Source organism: Trachemys scripta, chromosome 6 (assembly GCF_013100865.1).
Source record: "Trachemys scripta elegans isolate TJP31775 chromosome 6, CAS_Tse_1.0, whole genome shotgun sequence".
Lineage (NCBI taxonomy): Eukaryota > Metazoa > Chordata > Testudines > Emydidae > Trachemys > Trachemys scripta.
Genome location: NC_048303.1, coordinates 41,569,991 through 41,585,874, shown reverse-complemented (window position 1 = coordinate 41,585,874; position 15,884 = coordinate 41,569,991). Strand labels below are relative to the sequence as shown.

General features: G+C 40.2%; 1 protein-coding gene across 1 annotated transcript in view; it reads right to left on the bottom strand.

The window, feature by feature from the left end:
• Positions 1 to 8,916: 8,916 nt before the first annotated feature.
• Positions 8,917 to 15,884, bottom strand: part of ARSB (arylsulfatase B) — a 112,276-nt gene continuing 105,308 nt past the window's right edge. Inside the window, exons 7-8 of the mRNA XM_034774681.1 lie at positions 9,774 to 9,902; positions 8,917 to 9,398 (exon numbers count right to left, since the gene is read on the bottom strand). Coding sequence (XP_034630572.1) covers positions 9,133 to 9,398; positions 9,774 to 9,902 — 395 coding nt within the window. The 3' untranslated portion in view covers positions 8,917 to 9,132. The remainder of the gene's footprint in view (positions 9,399 to 9,773; positions 9,903 to 15,884) is intronic.

Here is a 15,884-nt window from a genome sequence, read left to right as displayed (position 1 = left end):
CCAGTTAAGGCAGGCAGGCTAATTAGGACACCTGGAGCCAATTAAGAAGCTTCTAGAATCAATTAAGGCAGGCTAATCAGGGCACCTGGGTTTTAAAAAGGAGCTCACCCCAGTTTGTGGTGGGAGTGTGAGGAGCTAGGAGCAAGAGGTGCAGGGAGCTGAGCAGCTAGAGGACTGAGGTGCACAAGTGTTATCAGACACCAGGCGGAAGGTCCTGTCGTGAGAATAAGGAAGGTGTCTGGAGGAGGCCATGGGGAAGTAGCCCAGGGAGTTGTAGCTGTCATGCAGCTGTTACAGGAGACACTATAGACAGCTGCAGTCCTCAGGGCCCTGGGCTGGAACCCGGAGTAGAGGGCAGGCCTGGGTTCCCCCCAAACCTCCCAACTGACCTGGACTGTGGGTTCTTCCAGAGGGGAAGGTCTCTGGGCTGTTCCCCAACACACATGGTGAATCTCTGAGGCAAGAAAATCTGCCAATAAGCGCAGGACCCAACAAGATAGAGGAGGATCTTTGTCACACTAGTTTTTTTTTTTTTTTTAGTGGGCTGGGGGGGGTGCAGTTGTATCTTTCCATTTCTAAAATGGAACTCAAATTTCTAAAAATTGTGCCCAGAAATTATACTTTACCTCACTGGAGCTCCTGCAAGTTTCCCAGAAATCCAGTGATTTCTTCCATCATCTCTCTCTGTCTCACAAGTTAGTCTGCAGTTACTCTCCCTTTCCTTCTTCGCTCTTCTCCAAGGCCATTTCTGGACTGAGCAGGAAATGGCTGCAATTTCTTGCTTTCCCTTTCATGCCTGTAAACTCTGGACATGGGCATCAGAAATGATGAAGAACTCAAAGTGCACAATGACACTAAAAATACAGATAAAATACAAGGAGACTTTCTATTTATCTCACTCTGCACATCTGGTTTAGTGGAGTCCATCGTGAAAGCTGAGGAAATAATGCACCTCTCACAGCAAGAAATCACAGAAGGTCCTTGAAGGATTGTGGAGTTTTCTCCTATATTGTGTCCTCCCCATTTACTGATGGAGCAGATCTTGCTCCCTACATGAGTCATCATGAGAGCAGATATTATTTTGAGGTATACAGGAGAATCGTGATGTCAATGATTATTTGCTAGACCAGAGCTAGAGAAAAGTGACCGTTACATCTCTCCTGAACACACAGGGCCAGATCCTCAGCTGGTGTAAATAAGCATCGCTCCAGTGGAACTACACTAGTTCACACCAACTGGCCCATTCTGTGACTCTGAAGCATTGCTAAAAGCTTGGAACAATATTGTAAGGCCGTTTTTAGGACTCAAATCCTGTGCCTCCACTCAAAACAGTGAGAGCTCAGCAGCTACAGAGCAGCTCTGTGTACTGAGAGAGATGGACATAGGCTATGTTGTGCAGGATGCAGAATCTGGCCCAAGACACAAGTGGCTTTTCAGTTTTCACCCCTCTGTATTGTATTACAGTAGAACATAAAAAGGACCTAATTGCAACAATATTTCCAATTGCTACAGCATATAAAAATTCTGCACTGCCTTCAATCTTTTGTTTTACCTCTCCATTGAAACGTGGAGCTTGCAGTGACATCTATGTCAGATTACAAAGCAGTATTCCTACTGCTAGCCAGAGAAAACTGTTTCCTTGTTCAGACTCTAAGGGCTGAGGGACAAAACAAGAGTCATCTTTATGTCTCTTTGGAAGTTGATTTTGAGCAATATCGCCATATTAAATATGGACAAGATTTAGAAACCTTACAAATCAGTCTACAAAGGACTATTTATGTCTTTGCCCTAAGAAAATGCAGTGTTGAAAATGTCTTTTACCCTCTAGGGTTTGCAGTTATTGTCATTTGATCCTTATGAAAAACGTCTTTCATTTCCAGATTTTGAAAGAGGGGAAGGGGAATTGGAGGTTATGATACTTTCAAGACGCAATTGTATAAATAAATGCATGTGTCTGATATCTTTATCTAATAGGGGAAGGTTATTCAGAGACAGCTCTAGATAATATTAATTTTAAACTACACATGGAGAAAGTCAACACTGGAAAATACAATAAAATAAGAACAGAATATGTGTAACACTCAGCTAAAATAGAATGAGACCCTCAACTGCTAAAACAAGTTTCTCTTCCTCCTGCATTGACCCTACAACGATAATATTTAGCACTTTACTTCTTCGGTGTGATTTATAAGCACTAAGAAATTGGCTGCACTAGAAATATAGTTATGTCAGACAGGGCCACCCAGAGGATTCAGGAGGCCTGGGGTCTTCGGCGATAGGGGGCCCCCGCCGCCGAATTGCCGCCGAAGACCTGGCACTTCGGCGGCGGGTCCCGAGGTGGAAGGACCCCCCGCTCCGGGTCTTCAGGGCACTTCAGCAGTGGGCCCTGGGGCGGAAGGACCCCTCCCCCGCCGCAGAAGCTCTGGGGGCCTGGGCCCCGCGAGTTTTCCGGGGCCCCCGGAGCGAATGAAGGACCCTGCTCCAGGGGCCCCAAAAAACTCTCATGGGGGCCCCGGGCCAATTGCCCCCCTCTGGGCAGCCCTGATGTCAGGAAACTTGGTTCAAAGTAGTTTTTCCTAAACCAGTATGATTCTAGTTTATACTGTAGACTGGATCTTAATTTAGTTCTGTAATTAGGCTAAAGCCTTGGCCAGTATACACCACAAACTGGAACCATGGATGAAATCAGATTAGGGGATAACTGTCTTGAACTAGGTTTCCTGACATGGTGGCATCTGTAGCATAGACATGGTTTTGTGCTTGTATTTGTCACAATACCTTGTGACATATATGTTAAGCAATTACCATTTTCTTTATTTTATAAAGACACAGATTTTACTTACTTGACTAGTTCCAGAACCAGGCTTAGAATTTAGTAGCTCTTAAATTATGGAGATATACTTATCTGATAGAGCTGGAAGGGACCTTGAAAGGTCATCAAGTCCAGCTCCCTGCCTTCACTAGCAGGACCAAGTACTCATTTTTGCCCCAGATCCCTAAGTGGTCCCCTCAAGGATTGAGCTCACAACCCTGGGTTGAGCAGGCCAATGTTCAAACCACTGAGCTATTCCTCCCCCCTTGAGTTCAACTTCTGTGCTCCACCCACTAAAACTCCACTACCACCCTAGCATATTTATTGTTTTGAGAATAGATTCATATACTACAGCTACCTCAGGTCTGGCTATCATTTAGAACAAAATCTAAGGTACTGTATCCACCAATTATCCTGACTACATTTTCTTTTCTTCTTATGCACCTCAGCAGTGCATTTATCTGAATCACAATGAGGATAAAATATAAATAAAACTAACTTTATAAATAGGGTGTTTGTTTGTTTGGCTGTGGTGAGACACAAATCATGTTAAATCACATTAATTAAAAAGATGGTGGTTGCCATTTTAAAAAAATCTGCTTTTGCTCACAGTTACAATATGTTTTAATGGTATCTAGTGTAGCTCTCTAGGACATGAAAAGAATGATTGCTACACAAGTTATTATAACCGGGTCTCAGTTTAATCAGTATCATCACTGCTAATGGAGACAAAAATGGATGTTTGTGATTAATGTGTAGCTAATGCACATGGTAATCATTTGGAGTTAGAGACATTCTCAAAATATGAAATTTGGAAGACTTTCTGAACTTTCAGAAAGTAGTGGTTGGGGTGTTTCAATTTTGGGTTGGGTTCATCTCTGTTTTATATGCCTCAAGACATGTCTTCAAGAATATTTGTGGATTATTAAATATACTTTCTTCCTAACAGGGTATTCAATCACTGGTGCTCTTTAAATAAAAGCAGTGACCCTACTGGGTCACTTCCAATATGAGGAATGGTGCAATTTATTGCAGCTTTGTTTATCATTATAAATATAATAAATATTTGGAAGGAAAAGCTTCCCTGTCATAAGAAAATGTAAACTCTAAAAAATTCTCCATAAACAGCATCAAAAGTACAGTGAGAGATCAATGCCCCATGTGTTTTAGACAGAGGAAATGTAGAAAAGATCTCTTCTTTAACCAGAAATTATATATCAGAGAAATTTCCAAGACACTGTACACCTGGTTGCCACTAAGAGACACAATCTCTCAACCAACCATTCAATCCTGTAAATGTTCCTTCAGGGAGCACTTGTTTCTACTGCACATATAAAAGAAAAAATACAATTGTCCATATCTTACCATTCAGTTTCCTCCAATTTCATTCAAAGAAAATCCAGTTGGGATGGTTTTAATTAAACTTGCTTTGACATTATATAAACTTCAGTATTTTACTCAGCCAAAGGTTGTGTCTTCTCAACTGGCTTATATGTTCCCAGCAATTATTTCCCTCTCCCTCAGTTCCTCCATTACCCTGACTCCCTCAAGCCTTTGCACTACTTCTGAGGGGCGCAGGAAATACATTTCTGTATTGTAGCTTAAATGGATTATTTTTCAAAGGTCTGTAGTAATATGCCTAGTAAGGAATCTATTTGTCAAAAAACATTTTCTACATCTTTTTTTGTCTGTATTGTTAGACACATACTTGCTGGCAGGCGTTTTGAAATAAATTACCAAAATAATTGAAACTGGCATAATTATATTGTTATTTTGACAAATAAAATATGCAGAATTTTAAAATATTGTCCACAGAATTTTTAATTTTTCGGCGCAGAATTCCCTCAGTAGTAAGAGGTGTATATTGTATTTGGAGTGAATGCTTCACTTTTTGAAGGACCATCATTTCGATGAGACATTAACTCAGTACTCTAATGCTAATTTTCAAGTGGCATTCCAGGAAGAAATTAAAATCCCATGATACTTTTTGGTCTCCTAGCCAAAGTTCCTTCTCTCATTAAAATAGGATCTATGCCCAAGACTGTAGGTGAGTTACCACTACACCTGCTTAGTTTGTTTGCACAGTCACTGAACTCTAACTCATTGCTTTACACAGCACTTCACAAAATCTTGAGAATGAAAAGCACTATAACAAAACCCAATTCTGTATTTTTACCACTGTCCGGGATGCCAGAATTTGTCAGCACAGAACTGTGGCTTTGCTGCAGCAGCTTGTTATGGATTTGAAGACAGGGCCATAGGAGCACTCTGTTCCCTAGAACCAAATCCAGTGATTCTTTTTAACTGTACTGCTTCTAAGTATAGCTCTGAAGACAGAATACAGCAGCTTTTGTTGCCATAGAGTTCAGCCAAAAGAAAGGGACCAGCAATTGGGAGTTGGTTTGTTGATTGCAGCAGATGTTCAGTTTTTAGAACAGTGGCAGCAGGGAAGACCAGCACAATGACAACAATGCATCATCTTGTTGGCTTCAGCTAACCACAGTATGTAATTATCACAGATGCTGTTACTGTACTAGTCTATGATTGGATAACTGAATCGTTTTGATTATCCTGTGCCAAAATCTTTTTTGCTGTGCTCTGTAGCAGTGCTAATCTGTCTGCATGATCTCAGATATGCATTGTGTAGCAGTGCAAGATTACATCTAGAAGCACCAACAGAGGGGATGCAATGTGTTTTGGGGGCCCAATTTCCTCTCTAAACTATATAAGCAATATCTCCAAATATAACTTTGAACATATGATATCCAAATCTGTATCTCTTATTATAAATTCCATTGAATGTTTGCAGCATTCCATGTGAACTGTTTGCAATAAGTTGATAGAGCAGTAGTTTTGATATATACAGTCAGTTTGAAAACTGTTTGCAAAAAAAAGGACTGATCAGCACTTCCCAAACAATGCCACTTGCTTTTTCTTTCCATAAAACACTTTCAATTCACAAGGCAGTATGTTTCTATTCCAGACTATATCTCATTTGAAGATAGATATCCACACAGTCCTATACAGTTTCTCTTTGTGCCATGTAGTGTCATTTTCATTTAGGTCTTTTTTGTTGTTGTTTTGCCTTAGGAGCCCAGCTCCTTCCAAGTCTCTCTGGTCTGTGAGAAGGATGCTGTTTATATACACGCACACCTATTTCCCAGGTGGCTTTGCCAGTATCCAGGACTACAAACATGGCTGCCAAGACTGCCTAAATGACCTACATAGCCTACTCTGCAAGCTCTCCCAGATTCCTTTCCTGAGATCACTTACTCCCCTTCAGTGATAATGTCCCCTCTTTCCTGTCCTGGGAAGAGTACCCTGCAGGTACTCTTAAAGACAAGCCTGGAATGGGGTTGCACTGGTGCAACAGGATTCTCTTGATAAACCTCAAATGCTGGTAGGTCCCCCCAATAAAAGACAGAGTGGGAGAGTTTTGAGGAGAGTAACGAGTGGAAGCATCCATGGTAGCATGACTTCTATGGAGCTGTACTACCAAGGAGCAAGATAGGGAGCAGAGAATCCCAGGGGCAGAATTGAGGCAACAAGGATTGCTGGTGGATGTCCAAATCTATGAAGATCTTGATGGCTAAAATCCTAGCTTTTTCTGCGATGAGATTTTGAGAAGTAAATAAAAAGCTTCCTTCCAGCCCTATTTAAAGAATTCCTAGAAAAGTCCATAAAAAAAAAAATCTCAGAATTTCTTCTACTCTAAGCAGGTTGTTCCCAGAGGAGCCTGTGACCATAGACTCAAGAACAGGATCCAGATCTCCCGAGTTCTTTTCCTTGTCCTGGGCCTTGCCCATCCTTCATCTTGTATCTTTTTAAGTAAGTAGCAATGCATAATCGTGGGTAGCCAGCATAACCACACTTCCTGAAGTGCAATTGCTTTTCTAAAATGTTGTAATTATTTTTAGTGTGTCAAAAAAAGCTCCTTTCAATTTTGAAACATTTATAGAGTTTTGTTGGATCAAGCAAGGATTGGAAGGCTTGGAAGGCGATGAAATGAAGTTTTATTCTGAAGGCTCATGATGCTTGTATTTTTGATTGTTACTCAAGAAACCGCAACTTGTAGAAAGAAGTCTGCCCTTCAAGAAATGAAACAGCTCAATGGAGAGTTTAAAATTCTTTTCCTTTGCTGCTGCCAGCTTGAATATGACAACCAGCTTCCCCCCCACCAAAGTCAGGTCAACTTGAAGGCTTTAAGAGGAATCAACCTAAAGAAACAATAGTGTAAGATATTTTTATCTGAAACAACAGCTGAGTAAATGATGAATTTTAAGATTTTAAAATATAATAGAAATTTTAGATGGGAAACAGAGAAGACAATAGGTGAAGCCTCAATCTACGGAAGACTGAGTGACTGACAGTTGCTTACCTCCTTCTTCCTGGTAGGTGGAGTCATATCAGCATGATGTAATGGTGTAGATTGTGGGATAGGGAGGGAAGGAGAACAAACATGCAACAATTATATTTAATTCTGCAACTAAGGCTATACATTCTTTAATCCTTTTAAACTAGGGGCTAGATCATAACTGATAAGAAAGTTCAAACAACTTAGTTTTTTTCCCCCATTAATTCATCATCTATTTTCATAGTAACTTGAGTGTGAATGGCAGCCCTGCAGTCAGCTCAAAAAGCTGTCAGGATGACATCTGTACATTTCAAAAGTGGCTGTTGTCTGAGAGCTGAAAGTAGTGCGTTTTTAGTCTTACACACTTTTGTAGTCAGAGTCCTAAGGATATCTTTGAAAAAAAAAATTGAAAGTGATAATAATGAAAATACCTTAGATTCTTTTTCTTGTGTTCTGTTAACGAGGTGTTATGATCTCCAGAAGGATAAACTCTCCAACGAGCCCTGACTGAAATGTGGAAATAAGGGCCAAATAGGTGGAACCTTTGCTAGCCAATCAGAGTCTTCTTTTAATAAGTATTTTATTTCTTTCCCAAGATGTATAATTAATTAATTATAACAAATGGAAATAATCTCTAAAAACTAGAGAAACAAGGTGGGTGAGGTAATGTCTTTTATTGGACCAGCTGCTGTTTATGAAGAGACAAGTTTCTGAGCTTACACAGAACTCGAAAGCTTGTCTCTTTCACCAACAGAAGTTGGTCCAATAAAATATATTGCCTCACCCACCTTGTCTCTCTAATATCCTGGGACCAACACAGCTAAAAAATAAAATATATGGGGTACAGCAATACTTTTCCTCTCCTCTCTTAATTCTTTTAGATATTCACACTACTAAAGAAACATCATTCAGTTCAACAAAAAAACTTAGAACCTAAAAATTAAAACTCTAATTTTAATGGAAAAGTTAAAAGTGGTCTCTAAAAAACCAGTTTGAAACATTATATCAGTACAAAACAGATAACTGGCAATGTCCTTAGAGAAGGGAATAGAAAAGGTTTTCCAGAGATATTAGCAGAAGGTGGGAGCTTTTTGAAGCAGATGCAAAAGCCACCAGATAGATGAAGCAGTACTACCATCACTTGCAACCTCCACATTGTGCTTTAGCTGGCAAAGAAAAGTGCTTGAATCTCCTGCACAAGAATTCAAAACTGCACTGTGAAGCACAAGAAAGAAATGAACTAGAAAAGGCAATGCAAAATGAAGGGATGTCCGAAAGCTGACTATTAGATGAAGGCAGTCTCTGCTGTGATAACAAAGCTGTTATCACAGCCCTAAAGAGTTGGTACTCACAGCCAAGGTGGGCATTAAATGCTCTAACCATATGTCAACAGTGGACAAGTGTATAGCTAGATCTTTTGTTGCCCAGTGGGAGGAGGCTTGTACTTAGAGACTTCAGAATGCATCGATTACTGGACACATTTGTATTGCAAAGCTTGGAAAATGTAATGACAGCTGAACTCAGAAACTGGCTTCTTTCTCCTATTTCTTTTTTTTTTAACCTCTGTGTTAGCCTCCTATAAGATTTGGCCACTGGCAAGCATGATATCAATCATTTGACTTTAAATATGAAAGAACTGGATAGCCTTGCCTCTGTGACTCATTAGAACTTTCCAAGTGAAGTAATATTTCCCAGCTGGCCAGCAGCTTTAACCCTCCATTTTAGAGACATTTATCACTGACAAAGAACATCAAAATGACAGATTTATTATTTTAACAGTGTTTCTAGTACAATCAGGGGGTGAAATTAGATCCTCAATACTGCTTAAGAAGAAGTAGAATTGAATAACCCAAGGGATGAAATCACAGTTAAAAGGGTAAAAGAAATGAGGTCAAAATATGTGTCTAGGACCCTCAGTCCGCAATTTCCACCACAGTTCTATTTTTCAGGCTACAAATGTAGTATTCTACATCCAAGGCCCCCAGGCTCCAGTTGCTGCTGGGTCACAACGGGGGTCATCGTCAGGGTAGAACACAGGCACAGAGTGTTTATAGTAGTACTGCAGCCGGGAGAGCAGTTTTTTCACAATGCCAGGATATTTTTCAGACAAGTCATTTCTTTCCTCAGCATCTTTAACAACATCAAAAAGCCAAAGTTTCTTTGTTGGTGGGTCAGATGATAGAATCTTTGACTCACTGAACAAAGGTGGTGGTGGGAACCAGTGGCTGCAGCCTACAGAAATAGGAGCAGATAAGAAATTAGATCTCAGACACACAGGAAAGAGTAGCCTCATACTTGGGATTCGGTGTTTAATATGACTTGTTTAATTTCAAAGAAATTAAACTGGAGTTGCCTCCAGGAATCCGGTTTTTCCACTGCAATGTAAGCACATAAACACAGATTCAAAAACCATGACTTCAAGGAATATATTGTAAATATTTTCCTACTTTTAAATGAGGCTCCGCCCTCCTGATTTTTACATTACATAGTAAATCATGGAAGTTGAGAAAGAGAGTAAATTATGGAAATGCAAAGCTTATTACGTATGAAATGGGATGAACTGGCAGTGGAGGTAAACCTCTAGGGAAAAAATAATCATTTCATTACCTGGATACCCAGTTAGTAGTTTCCACTTTCCATGTCGAATTGCAGCATGTATGGATATATTGAAGATTGAATCGTCCCATGGAAAAGAATTATCCTGTGGTGAAGATGTCCTGTTGTCAATACCAGGACCTTAATGGAATAATAAGATAGATTTAGATATATTTCGTAGTTATCAAGATTTTTTAAAGAATTTTGTTAGGAAACAAACCAATATAATGCAATATTGAATACAAACACGTATTCTGCAAGACACATATTCCATATAAATACAAGTGGCTACTCTACAATATAGAACAGAAACTTAAAAAAAAAAACAGGTTCAGAGTTAAGATTACCATTTCTAACATTCATGATATTTATTTATATACCTGTTAACATAATTGTCTAATATTTCAATTCTTCAACTATACCCACAAAAGCTGTGCATGCCCACATAAATTGTTTGTGCAAACAACATATTTATATGTACACACAGGTAGCTGCATGTGGAAATATCAGTTTGAATGCAAATACAGTATTTGCCTATGCAATGGCCTGTTCATGTGCATTTTTACAGCTGAGAACCCAAATTTTACAAGTTTGATGCTATGTATCTGCCTGTGTTACAAGCGAATTCTTGTAATAAGATCAGAAACAATGACATGAAGAGATTTCAAGATAACTCAGTTTGATGCTGTGGCATCTTTCAGGAGGTAGTTTTATTATAACATTTGAGTTGGAAACTATCAAATTAGGGAGCCACAGGGACTCATGTGGTTGGTTTTTGCATCTGCAGCTCAAAACAGAATCAGCGGGATGTGAGTTACAGCTGGTATAACTGTTATGGCAGACTGGATGCTGAGAGTAAGGGTACGTCTATACTTACCTCCAGGTCCCGTGGTAAGCAATCAGTCTTCTGGGATCGATCCCGGAAGTGCTCGCCGTTGACGCCGGTACTCCTGCTCCGCGAGAGGAGTACGCGGAGTCGACAGGGGAGCCTGCCTGCCGCGTGTGGACCCGCGTAAGTTCGAACTAAGATAGTTCAACTTCAGCGACGTGAATAACGTAGCCGAAGTTGCGTATCTTAGTTAGAAGTGGGGGGGGTTAGTGTGGACGAGCCCTAATACTGGAGATTAAGTAGAGAACAAATCCTGCAAATCACACGAGGCAATATAAAATACATTTTATTTAAAAAAATGATATATGCACTCTTAATTGATTTTATATCTATCAACAGATCTACTGATACAGTAACTCTGAACTTAACGTCTTCTCGCTTAACGTTGTTTCGATCTTACGTCCCTGCTCCATTACAGAACATGCTTGTTTGAAGTTGTGCAATGCTCCGCTAGAACGTCGTTTGGCCGCCCGCTTTGTCCACGGCTGGCAGTCCCCCATCAGCTCCCCTACTCCCAGCACCTCCCACCCGCTGGCGGACCCCGTGGTTCAGGGTCTTCCCCCAGTTCCCCCCGCCTCCTGCCTGTGGCAATCAGATGGTTTGTGGCATTCAGGAGGCTGGGGGGAGCAGGGAGGAGCGAGGACGCAGCGCCCAGGCTCCTCCTCCCTCCCCTGCTTCCTGAACGCCGCAAACCAGCTGATTGCCATGGGCAGGAGAGGGAGCGGGGAGGCTGCGTGCCACATCCTCGCTTCTCCCCCCAGCCTCCTGAATGCTGCAAGACAGCTGATTACCGCGGGCAGGAGGTGGGGGGAGCAGGGGGAAGACGCTGATCTGTGGGGTCTGTGGGCAGGTGGGAGGCGTGGGGGGAGGGGGAGAATAAGGGGGCTGCCAGCCTGTTTAATACCTGTATTAAATTGCTTGTTTAAAATTGTTTAAAATGTATATAATGCCTTTTGTCTGGCAAAAAAAAATTTCCCTGGAACCTAAGCCTCCCTATTTACATTAATTCTTATGAGGAAACTGGATTCGCTTAACATAGTTTCGCTTAAAGTCGCATTTTTCAGGAACATAACTACAATATTAAGTGAGGAGTTATGTATATAGATATAAACTCAATTAAAAACACATATACCTTTTGTAAAATAAAATTTTTGCTCAAACTCAAAGTTCCATTAAATGCAGAGGTGAAAGTAAGTTGGTACGGTATGGTATGGCATACCGACAAGAGCTGGTACACAGCTGACCGTACCGGCAGGGGGCAGCTTCCCCAGGCCGGCAATTTAAAAGGGCCCTGGGCTCCGGGCAGCAGCAGCTGGTGTCCCAGGCCCTTTAAATTGGCACCAGAGCCCCACTGCTGGAGCCCCAGGGTAGCGGCGGTGGCCAGAAGCCCTTGGGCTCCAGTGGTGATTTAAAGGGCCCGGGGCTCCTGCAGCGGAGCCCCAAGCCCTATAAATCGGTGCCAGAGCCCCGCTGCCAGATTTAAAGTTCCCGCCTCTTCCAGTTGGGGCCCCACCCCCTTCTGGTTGAGGCCCTGTCCCCTGCTCAGGACCCTGGCCCTGCGTACTGCTACGTCCTTTAAGTTACTTTCACTCCTGATTAAATGATATATTATTTTTCACTGCAGGTTATGGTAAGTGTATTTCTAAAGAACACAAAAATATTTTAGTTTAGTTCAGTATTTTATTAGTAATTTTGTTTTGCTAGTCAAGTCCAAATGAACTTTCAAATAGTGCAACTTTTTGTCTCTTTTAGCAAATACATCTATGAAGTATTAACTTGTATACAACTTGTTTGAAATATTTTGAATAATTTATACACACACAGAATTCTATCAGTCATAATCTATCTACTGTAAGACTCTTATCTTGTGCCAAGAACTTTATTGTCTGTTGTTCAGTCAGTATGTTGTTTCACAAATAGTACAGGTCAACTCTCTTCAGAAATAGCAGCTACAGCGAGAACTGTATTCATACAGAACAGCATTTGCTATGTGACAGATCTATCTATGGTGTATTTATCAGAGGCTAAGCACTACAGTATCTAAGCTCCAGATGCAATATTAAGATAAGCATAAATATTATCTGATATGGTCTCTACCCTTGCCATCCTATAGTTTGTCCCCTTACACTTGGATCTTTCTCCCTGTATTAGTCTTTCTTTCTCTTTTTCTCCCACTCCACTATATTCTCTGCCCCCTCCAACACAATTCTTCAACTTCTGTTATTGCAGATGAGCTTCTGCTCAAAAAAGTTTTGCACTGAGCTTTGAAAATAGTCCAATTAGACCTTATTCTGATGTCTTCTGATACAGTATTCCATAGACTAGGATGGACCAGCATTGAAAATGCCCTGCCTCCAGCTCCCAAGTCTTTCAACAGAGGCATTTCTGGTTGCTGCGTGGTTAGTGAGTTCAGCAATCAGGTAGCCTAGGCCCAATCTTAAAGATTAGGACTAAGACCCTGAATTTAATTGAATAAGAAGCAAACAAGGAGTCAGAAACTGGCGCACAGTTTTGGATTAGCTTTTTATTGGTAAATGTTGATTTCATCACACAAACACAAAAAAAAACAGACAAAAAATATTTCCATCAATAATAAAGAAATTTAGATAGGCAAAGTAAGAAAAATGCAGCTTGAAAACACAGAGTTTGAGGTCAGGCTATTTACTTTGTATATTTTGACATTTGAGTTTTGACTGTTATAAAGCTGTAACATTTTGAATCTCAACATCTACTGTCATTAAACAATTATTGCCTGACCCCTCAATTTACCGCAACTGTGAAAATCTAAAAATTGGTAAAAATAAAAAAATCACACTTAAAAAGAAACATTAAAAAAAATCAAATTCTGCCAAGCCTCGCTATCTACTCTTGTATCATCATTGCTAGTCATGTTCAAGTGATGGAGGACTGTTTGTATTCAAGATGGACTAGAGTGTGATGGGCTTTGCCTGACAAATCTAGGTCGTAGGAGTTACAATAATTCAGTCTCGAGAGGGTGAAATACTACAACTCACCTTCTCCATACAAAATGCTCCCTCTACCATCAATTATCTTAATTGCAAATAGGAGCCTCTCTTTCTCTACAGCCCACCAACTGAGCATTCTCCAACAGCACTATTTCCTCTCATTTATGACACTATAGCATTTTCACTGTTACAAGAAACAAGTGAAGTTTCATTCAAAAGTTGCTGTTTTTTAATATTTAATGCTACATCAAATATATTGGTATCATATGTCATAACATATTTGGTGTAGATACTTCATGGGTAACCAAAGAAAGCATTTAAATAGCTTATCTATATAGGAAAGATAGGCACTTTTGAAAATTTTATCCCTAGTTTAACTGACTTAGGCGCCTAAATCCTATTTTCAAAATGGATTTAGGAATTTAGGAGCTTAGTGGGATTTAGGTTCCCAAGTGCCTATGTCAGTTCTGTAAATGGGACACAGATTTCTAAACCACTTTTGAAAATTTTACCCTAGATCTTTTTTCTACTACTGTGCATAGTCTCTGTACAAGATGCACTTTACACAGTTGGGCCTAAAGATTCAAAAGTAACTAATGATTTTGGGTACCTAATCTGGATCTTAAAGGGGCCTGATTTTCAGAGGGCAGGTGCTCAGCACTTGTGAAAATTAGGACCCTTTAAGAAGTGTAAACTTGTACATTAAAAAATCCAGGCATCCAAAAATGCTAATCACTTTAAAATTTAGGTGTTGAATTACTAACACGATTCATATTTTACTTTACCATTTCAAAATACACACACTTGCGTTAAGAAGTCCAAAAAAAGCACAATTGAGTAAATTATGTAAACAAAAGCCTGAATGATGACCAGAACGGGTGTTTCTTTTTATAAAAGCTTATAAGTGTAATTGATTGGAACATCATAATTCAACTTGCTATTATACAATCCTATAACATACACGTGAGCCAACCAGTCAATTTTGGACAAACCAAAAAAATAGTTTATCTACATTTTTATGTGCACAAGTGAATTTGCTAAAAGACTTTTGGGTACATTGGTCTTAACATGTGGGGAAACTGCAGATGTAAATCCTTGCACAGATGATAAGAATACTGAATTTCTCAATATTAATATTTTGGTTTTACTGTATCTTTAAAAATTACATATGCAGCATCATAATTTTAAAATTAACCTCAAAAGACAGTCCCATTTCCTGTACAAGTTTCAGAGTAACAGCCGTGTTAGTCTGTATCCGCAAAAAGAAGAACAGGAGTACTTGTGGCACCTTAGAGACTAACAAATTTATTAGAGCATAAGCTTTCGTGGACTACAGCCCACTTCTTCGGATGCATATAGAATGGAACATATATTGAGGAGATATATATACACACATACAGAGAGCATAAACAGGTGGGAGTTGTCTTACCAACTCTGAGAGGCCAATTAATTAAGAGAAAAAAAACTTTTGAAGTGATAATCAAGCTAGCCCAGTACAGACAGTTTGATAATAAGTGTGAGAGTACTTACAAGGGGAGATAGAGTCAATGTTTGTAATGGCTCAGCCATTCCCAGTCCTTATTCAAACCGGAGTTGATTGTGTCTAGTTTGCATATCAATTCTAGCTCTGCAGTCTCTCTTTGGAGTCTGTTTTTGAAGTTTTTCTGTTGTAATATAGCCACCCGCAGGTCTGTCACTGAATGACCAGACAGGTTAAAGTGTTCTCCCACTGGTTTTTGAGTATTTTGATTCCTGATGTCAGATTTGTGTCCATTAATTCTTTTGCGTAGAGACTGTCCGGTTTGGCCAATGTACATGGCAGAGGGGCATTGCTGGCACATGATGGCATATATCACATTGGTAGATGTGCAGGTGAACGAGCCCCTGATGGTATGGCTGATGTGATTAGGTCCTATGATGATGTCACTTGAATAGATATGTGGACAGAGTTGGCATCGGGGTTTGTTACAAGGATAGGTTCCTGGGTTAGTGGTTTTGTTCAGTGATGTGTGGTTGCTGGTGACTATTTGCTTTAGGTTGGGGGGGTTGTCTGTAAGCGAGGACAGGTCTGTCTCCCAAGATCTGTGAGAGTAAAGGATCATCTTTCAGGATAGGTTGTAGATCTCTGATGATGCGCTGGAGAGGTTTTAGTTGGGGGCTGAAGGTGACAGCTAGTGGTGTTCTGTTATTTTCTTTGTTGGGCCTGTCTTGTAGGAGGTGACTTCTGGGTACTCGTCTGGCTCTGTCAATCTGTTTTTTCACTTCAGC